Source organism: Barbus barbus (assembly GCF_936440315.1).
Source record: "Barbus barbus genome assembly, chromosome: 5".
NCBI lineage: Eukaryota > Metazoa > Chordata > Actinopteri > Cypriniformes > Cyprinidae > Barbus > Barbus barbus.
In genome coordinates this window covers 39,857,799-39,876,513 of record NC_136733.1, presented here as the reverse complement: position 1 = coordinate 39,876,513, position 18,715 = coordinate 39,857,799, and the positions used below count along the sequence as shown (strand labels likewise).

Below are 18,715 nucleotides of genomic sequence, written 5' to 3'. Positions count from 1 at the left end.
CAGCTGCCACACTGTAACTCTATCTGTGCTCTCTTCAAGGCTGCGATCCCCTTTGAAGTTATTTCCAGTGCTTGGGAAACGAGAAGACACAAGCAATCAGAGCAGCAAGCTCCTCCTCTTTTCTCTCTCTCTGTCTCTCTTTTTAAGTGTATTTTTAATATGTGTGGAATACTGTGTGCTCCAACTTCAGATATTTCCAAAACTCACATTTTTTTCAGAAACACGTTGAGAGATTATAAATGTCCTGTGGCATGAAGGCGAAAAGGGAGAAGGAGAAAGATAAATAGTCCAGGGCAAGTAGAGGAGACGCCGTAGGCATCTGTCCCATTCCAGTATTTCACACTCTTCCGATAGACAAACCAGAATAGTCTTGGAGTCTGTGAGTACATCCTCTGTTTGGATAGTAGGTGGGAGTTCAGACGTCCAGCGCCAAAAGGAAACTGGCCGGGTTGCCTTGTGTACCCAATGCAAAGCTCTTCCCGCTATGTGTGGGCATTTGATTACAAGACAGCCTTCCAGTTTTATAGATGAGGAAATGTTAGAGATATGTAACAGCTGAGAGGGACTGACGGCTACGGCAGGGATCCACGTAGGGTTCAAGAGAGAACGACCTCCTGGTCGACGCCAGAGGGCACGGCTTCACGACTGATGGACGGCGTTAAGCTACGCTTGCTGGCGTGAAATGCTTTCCGACGCTTTTCTCTCATAGTGCAAAAACAAGTCCTGTGTGGATGTGGATGCTTGACTTGCAAACAGAGTACATTTCATGCTTTTTGTTGTATTGACAAATTTAGTCAATATTTTGTCATGTTCATTCATTTTTAGTGAAGAAAGTGACAAATTAAACTAATATTCCAGTTGAATCATCTAAAATTAATATAATTTATAGTGCACTAAATATGTATAATTAATACAAGAAAAAATAAATCATTTCAATTGTATAATTAATTGTGTTGTAGTGTAGACTGTTTTCTATCAACATTCTGACTAGCAGCAGTTCATATTTGCATTTGCATCATTCTGAGCCGATACACATTAATGTTATGCATATATGTGATGTAATCTCAAATGTACAGTATGAACGTGATATATTAAGGTAAATTAATGCTGATTCATTTACTGATTCCTCACATTGATTGGATTATTTAAAACACACATAGATTGTCTATGATTGTTGATGATTTCTGGCAATGCTCATTAACTAAATTAGTAAAAATTCCAGTGATTTGTGTTTACGAGTTGCTCAACCAGACCGCACTCACATCTGTGTATAAAGAATGTTTCTGGCCTAGATTTTCCTTCAGTGTTCAATATGTTTTTCCTCTGCCATGATCTTCTAATTCAGTTTTTAAACAATGGCTTTATCTAAAATTGCATACTATCTGAGCAGCTACTTCTTCTGAGCAAGTAATTACTTTGCATTAAAAAGTAAGTTCTATATTTTAAGAACGCGTGTAGTGTGAATTTAACGTGGATGTACTTCATTTGCCATGTTGTCATTGTCATGTGACTTCACTGCTATTCACAAATCTAGCCTCATGGGATAGTAAAGTGTCCTTTGGATGCACGATTCAGAATCTCGTTGGAAGTAATAGGCTGTACGAAAACTTTTTTAGTCTTTTCACGTACAAGTCAAACCAAAATTGATTCAGACACCTTCAACATTTCTCACGTTTTCATAGTTTATTCGCTATAGAAAATGGTAATAAAATACGACTGGAACTCAGAGTTAAACTGTGTCAGGACAAATTAATCTTGATGATGTCAGATAACTTTGATAGAAAGGTATGTAATGAATTCGGTTGAATGGCAGTCTTAAATGTAAGTACACAATTAGATAATACCAATTACCAAGCAATGCTTCATTTTGTTCAGTCTGTGGTGTAAAAAGCTCGCATTAGCAATTAAAGCAAAACATGCTCAGATCAAAGTGTTCAAATTAGTCATTTATCAATTTTACTGGTAGTCCACTATATGAAGAATTTTTGGGTATAATGTGTCACAGTTTACTTTATTTGGTATCCTCACTTACATAAACAATAGTGTCCTCCACCCACCAATAAAAAAATATCAAAAATGATATCTGGTGTCTGAATAATTTTTGGTTTGACTGTATATCGCATGCGATTTCGGATGCAGCCTGTGTTTTAGCTTTCAAACGCTGGTTATTCTTGATCACTGTATCTTTAGTGCCTCTTCTAAACCCTGTATGCCAGAAGTGTCCCGCTCTATATCTGTCAACCGCCAAAATACAAACGGAGAGGGAAGCCAGCAGCCGTCCGAGGCTCCCGTGCACATGGCGTTCGCTTCAGCGCTGAGAATTCCCAGCACTCTTGCTTGTTTGAAAGGCTCTTGGCCTTGTTTGAAAAGCTGCCCTGAGAGCCGCGGCCGAGGACAGAGTTTCTCTAAGTGGCTGAGGGCCCGGGAAGAGGGGGGTTGTGAAGCCCGCTTGTGGCTTTGATCAAATATTCCCCCACCTCTCCTGGCAGGATGCTCTGTTATTCCAGGAACTATTCCGCACTCCCGCAGCAGGAGGCGGAGGCTGGGTGACGGACACAGGGTCAAAACTGGGAAAGAGGGAGTTTGGTGAGACCAGCGGTGTGAGGAAGGAGAGGAATTGCCCCTTGCAGAAGGAAAGAGTTTTTATTTCTCCACGAAATCATCTCAGCTTGAAGTCGATGGACTCGTAGACTTATTGCCATGAATGATATATGTGACCCTGGATCACAAAACCAGTCATTAGTAACACCGGTATATTTGTAGCAATAGCCAAAAATACATTGTAAGGGGCAAAATTATAGATTTTTCTTTTATGCCAAAAATCATTAGGATATTAAGTAAAGATCATGTTCCATGAACATATTTAGTAAGTTTCCTACCATAAATATATCAAAACTTAATTTTTGGTTAATAATATGCATAGCTAAGAACTTAATTTGAACAACTTTAAAGGAGATTTTCTCAATATTTAGATTTTTTTGCCCCCTCAGATTCCAGATTTTCAAATAGTTGTATCTCAGCCAAATATTGACCTATCATAACAAACCATACATCAATGGAAAGATTATTTATTCAGCTTTCGGACGCTGTTTAAATCTCAATTTTGAAAAATTGACCCTTATGACTGGTTTTGTGGTCTAGGCTCACACATGTGTCCCGTGTCAGATTATAGTTGCGGTTAAGTATTTTTGTTAGTTTTATACTCTCTAATCAGAGGACATACAGTCAAAGCTAAATTTATTCTGACACCTTCAACATTTCTCACATTATTACAGTTTATTCGCTATAGTTTAGAAAACAGTAGTAAAATATGAAAAGAACTGTCAGAACAAATTCATCTTTATAATGTCAGAGAACTTTGATAGAAAAGTAATGAATTACAATCAACCAAAAATTAATAAACCATACCAAGCAATGCTTCATTTTGTTCAGTCTGTGGTGTAAATAGGTCCATTAGCAATTAAACACTTAAGCAAAACATGGTCAGGTCAAAGCGTCTAAATTTTTTGTCCCACATTTTTATCAGTTTTACTGGTCCACTGTATGAAGATTTTTTTTGGTATAATGTGTCTCGGTTTATTTTGCTGTCCTCACTTACATAAATTAACTGTAGTGTGCACCCACTAGTAAAAAAAATATCAAAAATGATATCTGGTGTCTGCATCATTTTTGGTTTGACTGTACGTGTCCCGTGTCAGATTACAGTTGCGGTTGAGTAGGTTTGTTAGTTTTATACTCTCTAATCAGAGGGCATGAATTAGCTATGAGAAATCTTGGTGTGGGGTTACATGCAGTTGAAGCCAGTGGAAGTGGTTGTAGTGTGGGTTCTGGAGTGGAGTTAGCAGAACGTACCCTCAGGCTAGCTGGGCTTTTTGATTGTTGCGGGTGAAATTGATACTGGCCTTGACCTAAATGCCATGCCTGTGGCTGCGACTCATCTGTTCTGTGTTCTCTGCTACTGGACCACAGCCACGATCCGTGAACGATTGCTCTGTGTGTACCAACACGTTTAGGTCAGCTTGGACGATAAGAGGTCTGTGTTTTTAAAACATTTAGGCTACTATCTGCTGGTTTGATTTTAGACCTGCTGTGTTTATTGTCCTTTAGTCTTGCAGCCTTGACTTTTTATTTAAATGCACATGGTCATTTATCATCCCACTTGATGCGGTTTTGTTTAAACGATTTAATATTGTGTATATGTAATGGCTTCAGGCTTTCCCTCCAAATGGGTTTCAGAAGAAAGAAACTATTTACTTGATTTTAAATTGAATTACAATCGTTAAACAAATACTGGTTTCCACCAGTCAGAAATATGTCTGCCTGCACAGTTTTGTAGGACTGGGTATTAATACAGATTTACTGATTCACTTCCAGTGTTGTTGTTTTTATCTATAAAAAAAAAAAATGTTTTTAAGGAAAAGCAAATGAAACGTATAGGCTATTAATTATTATTATAAAATTACTGAATAAAACTGAATAAAAATAAAGCTAAATAGAAAACTAAAAACTCTATAACTAATAAAAATGACTGAAGCTAGGGCCCTATGAAATCCGTTTTATTTGTTCCCATATTCTGTTTAATTTTTTCCAAATTCCATTTTTTTTTCCATTTTAATTTTTTCAGATTCTGTTTTTTTTCTAGACTCTTTTAATTGTCAAATTAAATTTTATTTGGCAAAAAGCATGTCTACTTAATTTAAATCACGAAACGTACAATATTTTAGAGCAGTTTATTAAATGTTTTAGAAAAATTAAATTTTTAAAGTAAATGTTTTTTTTTGCCATTTCTGTTTTCTATTAATTTTCTGGATTCCATTTTAATGGTTTCATTAAATATTAACATTCAAAAGCATCTCTAATTAATAGATTGTTTTTCAAATTCCATGACATTCCGCGTTATGCTGTAAATTCCGTTTTTATGACTGGATTCCGTGTTTTCCGCATCTCGGAAATCATAGAGCCCTACTAAAGCACATAAAATAAAAATGATAGCTGAAAATATAAAAATAAAAAGTAAAACAAAATATTAATAAATTATATAATTTATCTAAATAATACTAAAATAACACATTTAGCAAGATTTTCGTCTTCCTGTTCATATAGAGATTGATCTTGGGCTTTTAAGAAACAGTATTGGACTTGGACAAAGGAAGATCGAGATTAAAAGTAAAAGTCCTGCTATTTGGTGCAATGAAAGAAACCAAGCATGGCCTAATATTTTTATGAGTGTTTTTGATTTGAGTTGAAGCTGGCCCCCACTGTTATGAATTGGCCCCAGGCAGATGTGCGAACACATACTGCTTTCTTTGAATTGCGGGATGCTTTGAACCCCCAACAAGTTTTATCAAACACAGTCAACCCATCAGAAGAAAAGCCTAAAACGGGTGCAAAAGTAACTCTGCTACCTGGACCGATTCTGTTGAGGAGGCTGAAATACTTGATCAAAGCATCAGTGAATTGAGCGTCTGACAAAGTTGGTGTGAGTGGCATTTTGATGTTTTTTTTGCGATGAGAAAGGTTCTGACCAACTCTAAATCAGGTCAACCCTCATTCAGAGGCGAGGAGGAGAACAAACAGTTTGCGTTTGTCCATCTGTCCTTTTTGCTGTTTTTCAAACACTATTCTGAGGAATATTTCAAAGGCTTCATGTTACCGTTATTACGAAGGACATGCTTTCCTTTGTACATCTCATCCTTTTATAATTATCATCATCTGTTAGTGCAAGCGAAAGACAAACAAACAAATAAAGGGGGTGAAAAGCAGCACATTGGCAGCTGTCCATATTCCATGTATAGAGAGAACTTGCATGGCTTGCTCCATTGAGAATCACTTACGCCATTGCAGCACTTTATGTACTGCACCAATCTGACCTTTTTTTTATTCTGCTGATGCTTGAGGTGGAACTGGGTGTGAAGAGTTTGACCGCCTGTCATCATAGTGATTCCCACTGTGATTTCATTGAGAGCACTGCCCATGAAAGGAGGGTATACACATGTGAACGGCTGTACAAGAGATGGAGAGATGAGAGGCACCGAGGGTGGCGGAGCTGAACAAGGGGCACCTCTTTTGGTGGTTAAAGAAGAGATGGCTGGGTGCAGTGCAGAATGATGGACAGAAAAGGGAGAGATTGGGGAAAAGTGTGCAACTGGGCATGCAGCCAGTCGTGGAGGCCTACTGGGGAAATGTGTTGGGGCGAACTGGGGGGGCGGGCATGAGTATTGGTGCATGTGTGTTGTAAAATAGGAGTATGGCATGCAAATGGTTACAGGTGTAGTTGAATTGTCAGTTTTAGTGTGTGACTTTTCTTGCATGATCTATTTCAGGTATTGCAAATTGGCCTACCTTATCAATATATTATACACAAAAAACATAAGTTAGGTAGCTGCTTCGGAAGCAATGTCAGCGCACTCCAGAAAATGTCTATAAATCTGGAGCTACAATGGTTTGCCATCTTTGACTTCTCCTGACGGGCCACTTTTGCAAAACTGCTGCTAAATCCAATGAGTAATCCTCTCTGAAATTCAAGATTACCAATAAATGCATTCTAGATGGTCACTGATTAGAAAATGCATCGTTCAGCCAGAGTATTTTAACAATCTTACATTTTTGCACGAGAAACTAGGTTAGTCGTGGTCACCCTGCTTTAAAATGTTGTCAGTTTAAATAAGAAAAAAGCCACAACTTCAGCTAACTTTTATGCAAATGTCCAATCCAAGGCCTTTTGGGAGCTGATGTGGCTTTTGATCCCCGAGTTAAGATGATAATCAGCTTTTTCAGAGTGGTAATCCAATTTGTTCATTTGGTGCAGCACTTCTTAGCATATTTGCTCAGTAGCTCTCAGCAATGGGCAGGGAACAGGTCAAATCCGTTGTCATGGTGATGTGTATATATGTATATACTAGTGCTGTCCAACGATTAATCGCGATTAATCACATCCAAAATAAATGTTTTGTTTACATAATATATGTGTACTGTAATATCTGTGTGTGTAATGTATGTATTTATGTATATGTACATACACACACATGCATTGATATATTTAAGAAAAATATGATGTTTATATATTAAAAATATTTATATAAAATATCAATTATATGAATATAAATATATACATGTAAATATTTTCTAAATATATACCGTATGTGTGTGTATTTATATACACACACACACACACATACATAATGTAAATAAAAACTTTTATTTTGTATACGATTAATCGCGAATAATCGTTTGACAGCACTAGTGTATATACACACACATGCATATATGCACCAATATTATCAATATGCCCCAATATGTAAAGGAGGTGATTATATCTCTATTTTTTTCAGATTTAAATCTTTTGCTTGGAATTCTAATTTTTTACAATTCGAGGCCAGCAAGGCTTAATCTATCATTCATTTAATCCATCAACATGTCCATGAAATGATAATAGCACTAATAAAGTAATAAACCGCCATGCTCAAACAATTCATGGCCTCGTTCAGCGCTTATGTAATTCCCAAACAATCTTTAACCTAGTTTTTTCATTTTAGGAGGGTTTTATCTCCTGGAAGATTTCCATTGATAAACATCTATGTTGTCAATTTTCAACACATCAAAAGCGCTAGATTTCACACTTAGAACAACTGAAAGATGGCATTTGAGCTAAGAAGAGTGAATCTGATGGTTCGGTGCACACCTAATGACAGTAATTATCATGTCTGCACCACTTACACCTTTCAGAGTTTCCACACCTTTGCTGTTTTGCGGGTGTGGTGTGGCACGTCGATGTAGGGCAGTTTATAAAGGAAGTGGAGTTATGGCGCAATGTGTATAATATAGTTATGGCTTATCATTTAAAGGTGCACCCCCTAAAGCTTTTTTTGTCTTGCAGTCAAATCTTTGTAACAATTTCCAATCTGTTTTCTAATGTCTTTTTGGGAATGGTAGAGTGCGTGGCTAGAATTTTATTTTGGATTGAAACATTGAAGGAAATTTTCTTTGTGTTTCAGATGCACCCTTTGGGCCTGTGTAACAATAACGATGAAGAGGACTTGTACGAATACGGCTGGGTTGGAGTGGTCAAACTGGAGCAGCCTGAGTTGGACCCCAGCTGCCTTACTGTACTGGGCAAGGTAAGGATGCCACTCAATGTCTTACTGTAGTAGATTCATAAATGTCAATGCAATGTGTATTTGGAGTGACATTTCCCTAAATATGCTGCAAAATAGTATTTTGTATCATTATTTGTGCAGATTTTCATGTTGCCTTGCCTGCTGGTTAAAGGTAGTTTTGACGAAACCAGACAGCAATGATTCCACTTTGATTCATACAGTTTTTTTCAAGCCCTGTTGAATGGTTTTGTAGTTCGAGACTGTCGTAGAGTACTATCCAAATAGTGTCACTTGATTTGTGGATCTGCTGTGATGTCACATGGTAAAATACTTTCAGTGTGGTGTTGGCTACCATTGCGCTTTTTAGACACACTGAACAAATCCAGACGCCGATGAAGCATTTCCTAATTGGCTGAGCTTTCTGCAGTCTCAGGACACCAATATCTATTTGCTTGTTTGATCTTTTTATGGGGAAATTTGAAGATTTCCACACATTTATACTCAGCAGGACGCTCTTGCTCTAAAATGGCTAAATATTTTCCCATGTCTAATGCTGGACTGGGCTTAACGTTACACATGACACACTCTCCCTTTTGGATTCTCATGGAAATGTTCTTAAATAAGCAGCATTCATTTAGCTTTCTGCTGTCGTCTTATTGGCACATGGGAAGTTGGTGCACACTGTGCGATTTTTTTTTTTTTTTAGCTGTTTTTAAAACATTGATTTTTTGAAGCGTGTCATGTCAGTATACTGATTTTCTTGTTGCTTTTATAAGAAAACATTTGCCAAAGAGCATAAATGTTATTGTTGACACACCTGCATCAGTTAAGGTTTCAGCTTAGCATAAAACCAACACAAATAGCATTCAAAATAAAATTCTTAATATCAGTGGATATGATTTCCGGAAAGTTCACGTTAGGTGAACGGGGGTAAACACATTCCATTTCTTTTTCTTTCATAATAATGGGATAGAAAAACATCCTCCCCTTCTTTTGTACCAGTACTATAATTAGAGAGTCGGCTGTCATAATCGGGCCTCTGATATAGGGCCGCGCTCAGCTGGGGTTCTCTTTCTAGTCCCGGCATCGGTGTCTGTCCGGTCTCACCAGCGTCCCTTTGACCCGCTTGTGCCAGTGTGTCCCTGCTGTGTGACCCCCTGCCCTTATTTTTGTTTTTCTTCTACTTTCACTGTCTCTTTTATCTTTCTGCTGTTGTCCAATCATATTTTTTTTTCTGAAAGAAATGTATTCAAGATTTCTAGAAAAATATTAAGCAACATAGTTGTTTTCAAAATTAATAATAATAATAATAATATTTTTTTTTTTGAAAACTTTTAATCTTTTCTTTTCCCTCCGGTAAATAAATCAGCATTTGGGTGAAACGAGTAACCTCATGATGTTCAGTCCTGTTAGTGGTTTTGAAACATCTGCACATCTGCATTCTTTCCCTGATATGGACTTAACACTGTATTAAACACATGCTTTAGAAGCGGGATGGCTGTCGTTATAACAGTCAGCATGCATCTTATTTTCTTTTGTCAGCTATTCACATGAACTTTAAAGTATGTGGTTTCTTGCCACATTACTTTATTTAGTGGAAGAATGCAGATGCTCCCAAACTTTTTACAGAGCATTTCATTCAGTTTGAGTATTTTTATTTTATTTTCCTATTTGTATTGCCTGAACAGGTTTTGTCCAAGACTTTTCTTGTTTCCCAATCTGTGTAAATCCACATTTTCAAAATTCAATTTAATTCAAGTTTATTTGAATTTGAACTTGAATTTATTAAGGGAAAGCCCCTTGAGATGCTTCATCTCATTTTCAAGGAGGACCCAATGGCGCATACATAAAACAATACAAGATACAACACAAGTAATATACAGAAGAAAAAAAAATATATATATATTATATATATAAATAATAAGATTTTTTAATAATACAATCAATTTGATGCTTAAAAGACAATTTGGGATCGAGCCAAAGACCAAGATATTTAAATAGGACAACTTTAGATAGGAGTGTCTTCAAAACTAATATCTAAATCAAAAGCGTGAGAACGATGGCATCTTTTAAAGAACACCATACTACAGGACTTCTTTTTGTTAAGGACGAGTTTGTTTTTGTAAAACCAATCCTTTAAGTCTGACTGCAGAGAGGACTGAATATATGAAATATCAGAAAGGGAAGAATAAGCTGGATAGAAGAGTGTAAACAAGTTTTGGGAAGGTCATTAATAAATAAACAAAAAAGCAAAGGACCAAGTGTTGATCCTTGGGGAACACCCTTATCAATAATCAGATAATCCGAGTTCGAGCCTTAAAAGGAAACATTGTCGTCTGTTATGAAGATAAGAATTAAACCAAAGAAGAGAGTTTTGATCGAAGCCTAAACAGTGTATTTGTATTGTATTTGTCGCTTTTCACAATACAAATCATTGCAAAGCCGCTTTACAGAAAAGTGTATATTTCTACATTGTATTTTGGAGTAGGTTATTAGTGGTCACTACGGCAGATAGTAAGAATCATGCAGTTAGTTACAAATGACATGTAATCAAACAGACGGTGAACACATAATTAAATGTTGCGATTAAGCTAAATTTGGTAGCTTTATATGTTGTTCCAGGGTTAGCATCTTCTGAGGTCTTCCGGGGGGTTGGCATCATCTCTTCTCAGATCTTTGTAAGGGTTGGATCCAGATGGAAAATTCTGTCATTACTCATCATTACATTGTTCCAAACCTGTAAGTGATAACATTTTAAATTTTTGGGTGGACTTTCCCTTTAAGTAAGTGTATGCTGTTTTGAAAATCCTCAATGATAACAGTAATTTCTTATCAATTACTGTTCTTTAAACTGAAAAGCTACAAAAATGTCTTCTGATCAACAATACAATGTGATAATTTGGTGCAAAACAGAACTCCTTACCTACAGTGATATGCAACATGAAGTGGATCATGTGAATGGTTTGTCTTCACTTGAAAGACATGAGCGTCTCCGGTTCGTCGCACTCTGCCCTGTGCATATATTAGAGAAAAGGTCATGTGGGCTTTTCCAATTTGTGTAAGGTCTTGACGGAGCTGCCCCGCTGACATGTATATGTACACAGTTTCTTCCTCTGTTTCCGGTCTCTGTCCACAGAGAGCCATCGCTCTGCTCACCTCCCACCTCTCCTGCTTCCTCTCTCGTTCCTGCTTATTCTTTTGTTCTGTTGCACCATTCTTTCTCACCTACACCAGTCTCATCATTGCATTGTGGATCTTCTCATCGGGAATCCTCAGGAAACTAGTTTAAACTGTTTATGGATCATTCATGCATCTGCTTGACCTGATGCCTTGTGCACTGCTTTCCTCAGAAGCCAATAAGTAGCCTGTTTTGAATGGCAGAGATGTATCATGAATTCCTTCATGATGCCTTAAGTGAGCTCTGCTTTTGCTTGTTTTTGATGGCAGTACACTGATTTTTTTTGGCATTAGAGAAATTAATGACATTCTTACAAATGTTTAATGGTGTACATTTTAAAAAGCTTTTAATCTTCAGATGTCTAAGTGCAGGGAAACTTGTCTCTTATTTGTGTGTTGTACACAGACTTTGTTGTTTTTCCTGTGGTGAATGTACTTCATTAATTCCCAGCAGGTCCCTCCTCTTTTAAGGGCCGTCTTGATCTGTTGTTGGTTGGTTTCTTTCTTTCTCTCTTTTTTGTCTCTTTGCCAGCATGATATCATTTTTTTCCAAACAGTGCTCTGCTCTGACACATGCGAAACTGGCTGAGGGGTTCTGTCCTTTCATCTCCTGACCACATACTGAGTCTTCCCGTTCTCATTGCATCAGCTCACATGGCTCTCGCTCTCTCTGTGTGTGTGTGTGTGTGTGCATGTTTATGTGGTTTATGAGGACACAAATTTGTATAATGACATGGGTATGACAGAGGTATTACAATATGAAGGTGGTTTATGAGGACACTGCCTATGTCCCCGTAATTCAAAAGGCTTAAAAAACATACTAAATGGTGTTTTTTTGAAAATCTAAAAATGCACAAAGTCTCCTGTGAGGGCTAAGTTTAGGTGTAGGGTTGGTGTAGGGCAATAGCACACACAGTTTGTTCAGTATAAAAACCATTACGCCTATGGAGAGTGTGTGTGTGTGTGTGTGTGTGTGTGTGTGTGTGTGTGTGTGTGTGTGTGAAACAAAAGTCCAAATATTATCTGCTTTTAAACAAGTGGAAATGGCCATGTAACATGGTTAATCCATGGTATTTTGTAAACTGTGTGTATGTGTGTGTATATATATATATATATATATGTCTATAAAAGGCACCTGTCAATTTTTCGAAATTATCCATCGTCTGAAAGCTGAATAAATAAGTTAGAATAGGCAATATTTGGCTGAGATACAACTATTTGAAAATCTGTAATCTGTGGCTGCAAAAAAATCTAAATATTGAGAAAATCACCTTTAAAGTTGCTCAAATGAAGTTCTTAGCAATGCATATTACTAATCAAACATTAAGTTTTGATATTTTTTATGGTAGGAAGTTTACAAAATATCTTCATGGACCATAATCTTTACTTAATATCCTAATGATTTTTGGCATAAAAGAAAAATCTATAATTTTGACCCATACGATATATGGGTCAAAATCACACACAAACACACAGTGGGGGAAAAAAATGATTTGATCCCCTGCTGATTTTGTACGTTTGCCCACTGACAAAGAAATGATCAGTCTATAATTTTAATGGTAGGTTTATTTGAAACGTGAGAGACAGAAAAATCCAAAAAACGCATTTCAAAAAAGTTATAAATTGATTTGCATTTTAATGAGTGAAATAAGTATTTGACCCCTTCACAAAAACGTAGTACTTGGTGGCAAAACCCTTGTTGGCAATCACAGAGGTCAGACGTTTCTTGTAGTTGGCCTCCAGGTTTACACACATCTCAGGAGGGATTTTGTCCCACTCCTCTTTACAGATCCTCTCCAAGTCATTAAAGTTTTGAGGCTGATGTTTGGCAACTTGAACCTTCAGCTCCCTCCACAGATTGTCTATGGGATTAAGGGCTTCAATGCCCTGGCCCTGACAGTACATGGCCCCGTCCATCGTCCCTTTGATGTGGTGCAGTTGTCCTGTAACCTTAGCAGAAAAACACCCCCAAAGCAAAATGTTTCCACCTCCATGTTTGAAGGTGGGGATGGTGTTCTTGGGGTCATAGGCAGCATTCCTCCTCCTCCTCCAAACACGGAGAGTTGAGTTGATGCAAAGAGCTGGATTTTGGTCTCATCTGACCACAACACTTTCACCCAGTTCTCCTCTGAATCATTGGCAAAGTTCAGACGGGCCTGTACATGTGCTTTCTTGAGCAGGGGGACCTTGCGGGCCCTGCAGGATTTCAGTCCTTCACGGCGTAGTGTTACCAATTGTTTTCTTGGTGACTATGGTCCCAGCTGCCTTGAGATCATTGACAAGATCTTCCCGTGTAGTTCTGGGCTGATTCCTCATGATCACTGAAACTCCATGAGGTGAGATCTTACATGGAGCCCCAGTCCGAGTGAGATTGACAGTTATTTTGTGTTTCTTCCATTTGTGAATAATTGTACCAACTGTTGTCACCTTCTCATCCAAGCTGCTTGGCGATGGTCTACAATCTTGTCCCTGACATCCTTGGACAGCTCTGTGGTCTTGGTCATGGTGGAGAGTTTGGAATCTGATTGATTGATTGCTTCTGTGGACAGGTGTCTTTTATACAGGTTACAAACTGAGATTAGCAGGGGATCAAATAATTTTTTCCCCCACTATATGTGTGTGTGTATGTGCATATATGTATATATGTAGCCTTTCAGAAACTTCTAAGAGCAAGCGTTTGAATCTGCTTCTAGGTGTCGACACGTATGTGTGTTTTCCACGTACATCACCTTTTTGATGAGCTGGAACATTGCTTTTTGTGTGCTGTAATTGCTCTAGAAAGGAAGCTAAATCCTGATGCAGGCCGGAGGCGGCTTGAAGCACCTCCACCCACCTGCTGCTTGACTGCACTGCTCTCGAGTCGCCTCCATCAAAACCAGAGAGAGATGAAGCTGCTCCGCTACAGCAGAGATTTTGATGCAGAAATGTGTTTTTTTTCTCAGGATGTCGAAATGAGTGTGTTCTAGTATGATTTCTATACTACAGTATGTATTAATATTTAGAATTAGTTTGTATTAGTTTAATTTTAGTTTTATGTACTTTTGTCATTTTTATTATATTTATTATTTTTTTCATGTAATATTTATATTTTGTTTTATTTTAGTTCAAGTTCAGTTTTAGTTCAAATCATGAAAAGTAGAATTCAGTTTTATTTGATTTTATTTGTATTTATCTTATTTTATTTTTCAGCAAGGCATTATCAGTCAAAAGTGACAATTTTGTAGCAATGTAAAAGTATATTTCAGATAAATATTAGGTTTTTAAACTTTCAATTCCTTCAACTTAACTTTCAACTTAACAAAAATACATCGTATGGGTCAAAATGATTGATTTTTCTTTTATGCCAAAAATCATTAGGATATTAAGTAAAGATTATGGTCCATGAAGATATTTTGTAAACTTCCTACCGTAAAAATATCAAAACTTAATGTTTGATTAGTAATATTGCTAAGAACTTAATTTGAACAACTTTAAAGGTGATTTTCTCAATATTTAAATTTTTTGCAGCCACAGATTCCAGATTTTCAGATAGTTGCATCTCAGCCAAATATTGCCTATTCTAACGTATTTATTCAGCTTTCAGACGATGGATAATTTCGAAAAATTGACCCTTATGACTGGATTTGTGGTCCAGAGTCACACATAGTTTGAATTTATTTTGAATGAAGTTTTTCATGTAATATTTATATTTTATTTTAGTTCAAGTTCAGTTTTAGTTCAAATCATGAAAAGTAGTTTTTTAATAATTATGGATAAAACTGGTAGAAATATCAGCATGCATCTTTTAATGGTGACGCATTGGGTTTTAGTTTTGGTTATTAGCACTCACACCATCTAGGAGTAGCAGGAGCGGGTGGGGTGCGGGGGACGCTCAGTGTTTTTGAAGCGCAGAGCGCCGATGGGGCCCTAGCTCTGGGGTTTCTCTTTTATGTTTATGTATGCCTCAACTTGCTGATATTATCTCACTGGGTTTTCCTTTGCTTGGTGTCAAAGGTTCTCTCCCAGTGGGCGGAGCTTCTTCCGATTGGCCGGCAGGTTTCTGTCCCTCCGCGAGTATGAAATCATGGCTTTGGAACCCACTGAGTGAGTTGCCATGGCCACTGGGAAGCTCCCTGTGTCATGTGTTTCAAAGTGAACCGAGGCCTGGCAGAATTACCCAGCCTTCAATGGGAGGCAAAATGACCATTATTAGACTTCACAGTCCTGGCCCTCTATTTAAAGAGAGAAGAAAAGAAACCCGGGGAGCTTAAGACAAGGGCTGGAGGAGAAGCGAGCGGAGGGGAACGCGGATAAGCCGCTAGGGAAAATGTCGTGGCGGTATCTCAGTTCAAAGAGCTCCCCCAGGAAGTATTTTGTTTTAGTGTTTACAAGAGAATGAAAATCAAAGACTTTGCAAATCACCTGTGGATTTTTCCCAAACGAATCGCACCGAATACGTGTAACGCATCACTTTAAGTGTGGTGTGTAATGTTGTGTCTGCCAGATGCGGTAATAGTATGTGTGTGTTTCTCTTTGAACGCCACGCTGGGATGGGCTGAGCCACTTGGCGGGCTTTTTTTTTTTTTTTTTTTTTCCACTTTTTCTTTCATGGATTAAGTTCCATCCTGGAGTTTTAAGACTCTTTTATGCTCCGGAGGGGGGTGGTATCTGTGCGTGTGAGGAGGGCTTGTGTAAGGGGGTCAGCTGTGAGTGACTTGGAGGGCTACAGAAAAACAGAAGAGAGAAGAAAGCGTTGGCACACCTGCTAATTGAGAGGAAGTTGAGGACTTGGCGGAGGGGGCGAGGGAAAACGAAGGATTGAGAGAAAAGAAGAGGAACAGTCCTAGTCCATGAGAGGGAGATGCAGAACAAAACAAAAAAAAGAGGAAATTTTTCTTTTCAAGACTGCTGGAAATCAAAACTGACTGCATTTACACTGCTGTTCAAAAGTTTGGGATCAGTAAGATTTTTAATGCTTTTTGAAGAAGCATCTTATGCTTATCAAGGCTTTTTTTTAATCTGTTTACACATCCTTGCTGAATAAAAGCATTAACTTAAATGACTGACCCAAAACTTTTGAATGGTAGTGTATATTATAACACTGTTCTTTTTAACTTTTTATTCATGAAAGTATCCTGAAAAAAGTACCACTTGTCCCAAAAAAATATTAAGCAGCACAACTGTTTCCAACATGGATTATAAATCAGCATATTATAATGATTTCTGAAGGATTATGTGACACTGAAGACTGGAGTAATGATGCTGAAAATACAGCTTTGATCACAGAAATAAATTACATTTTAAAATAAATTCAAATAGAAGACTTGTTTTAAATTGCAATAAAATATCACAAAATTACAGGGTTTTTGTATTTTTGGTCAAATAAATGCAGCCTTGATGAGCATAAAAACTTCTTTTAAAAAACATAAAAAATCTTACTTATCCCAAACTTCTTAACGACATCAAAATACAAGTTTTCGTGATATTAAATGATTTACAGTTATGCATTTGGCAGATGTTTTATCAGCGTGTTTTGACCCCTGACCTCAGCGCCTTATTCTACCAGTTAATCTTTTTTTTTTTTTTTTTTTTCTCGTTCAACACAGAAATACTTGACATTACAGAAGTGCAATGGGTTATGAAGACCGTTATTTGATAAAGAATTTATTGGACACTCTAATTAATCAAAAAACTAAAATTGTCATTTACTTACCGTCATGTTGTTTCTCAAAAACTTTTGTTCATCTGGGAAAGACCAGATTTGTTTTTTTTTTTATGAAAACTGAGATTTCTGTCCCTCCATTGAAAGTTCATTCCACCTTGACAATAACTTGACAAATAACTGAAAATAAAGCTTCCACAGCCATGCAGGCGAATCATTTTGGGAAACTTTCAGTGAACCATTTTTTTCTTAAACCGGGCACATACTGTGCAAATTTTTTATTTTATTTTTTTAAATAGTCCTTTATGATTGTTGCTTGTCAGACTGTACGGACATGATAGTCATGTCATGCTGTAGGATCTCAGTTGTCATTAATGTCAGACTGTAGGAGAAGTCACACCGCAGGACGTGTGCCAAATCTTCTGATGCTACCAGAATTTATGGTAAAATTTGATCACAACAGCCATTAATCTGTCACACCATCGATCAGAGACTACAGATTCTAGCCAAGGATTATATGATTTTCAAAATTTCTCTCAGACAACCAAATCGCACAGTGTGTGTGCTGGGCTTTACTCTGAAGAACATTTAAATAATCAAATGAAACTTTTTCCATTATAAAGAACGTTTTGTCCAATGGAAGGTTTCCAAGATTCTTTATGGATTCACAGATGCCAACAAAGAACCTTTATTTTCAAAAAGTTTGTAAAGAGAATCTCAAATGTACTTCGCTTGATGTTTGAACTAACCCATTAAACAGATCGTTAATCCCAAAATGAAAATTATGCTCCAAACCTGTATGACTCACTTTTCTTCAACCTAGCCATTGGTGTCCAATACATCAAAAAATAAATAAATAATAAACTTTTGAAATATCTGTGTTTAAAAAAGGAATAAAAAAAAATTGGGTTAGAACTTTATCTCCCAAAATTCCTGAGGAGAAATAAAACAAGCTAATTGCTGTCGCAAAAATCTAGAGCTATAAAAATGTGGACAGCAGATCGTTTGGTCTTGAAAGAATCTAATGAGAAATAGTTTTGCAGACTTTTGTATCTTGGCAAGGGTGGTTTGTGATCTCTTCTGAAACTCTAGACGAGTCGTGTGAGATTACCAGGGCCTCTGGGAATCTCTGCAGGAGCCTTAAGTCTCCATGTGCACTCCATTTAATCTCATTGCTAGGAGAAACAATTGAGATGTTAGGCAGATCTCATGTGCGATGCGTCTTTCCTGCAGCCGGGCTGAACTGGAGGTAGGTAACTGAGAACTGGACTGGAGAACACACCTGGTAGCCTCAGGGCTTGTGTGTCAGGTAAAGATAGATACGGCTGGTAAAGTGTGAGACGTGTGAGCGCAGGGAGGGATTGTGGGTGGTTGAATTACAGCTCTCTGGAGCAGAAGGGACAATAGAGCAAGAGGGAGAGTTCTTCTCCTGTTTCCTGCTCTCTCATACAGAACAGCCTTGAGAAAGATGAATGAGTGAGGGGCCGAGGTGGAAAAAAACAGAATGAACGTGCGAGAGGAAGCGAGGAGTTTCCATCAGATTTCTTCTTCTTCCTTCATTGAAAGAGAGACACCCATTTTTTTTCTATTTACTTGTATCAAAGTGCTGCCCCCCTGTTAAAAATCATTGAAGTCTTCTGGTAAATCCCCCCTGCTGCAAGGGTTAATCTATGCACTGGAAAGCCGTTGTGGTCTTGTATAGGCCGAGTCTAAACCTGCTGTTCTGTTTGCCCGGGGAGAAACGCAGCTCGCCAAATGCAGATCCCATTACAAAGACGCAGACGCACACACAAAGTGTCTC

At 37.6% G+C, this 18,715-nt stretch overlaps 1 protein-coding gene across 2 annotated transcripts in view; it reads left to right on the top strand.

Moving 5' to 3' along the window:
* znrf3 (zinc and ring finger 3) overlaps positions 1-18,715 on the top strand; it is a 71,853-nt gene that overhangs the window by 33,741 nt on the left and 19,397 nt on the right. For both annotated transcript variants that reach the window (XM_079417445.1, XM_079417446.1), the window contains exon 2: positions 7,995-8,117. In XM_079417445.1, the coding sequence (XP_079273571.1) occupies positions 7,995-8,117 (123 nt within the window). The remainder of the gene's footprint in view (positions 1-7,994; positions 8,118-18,715) is intronic.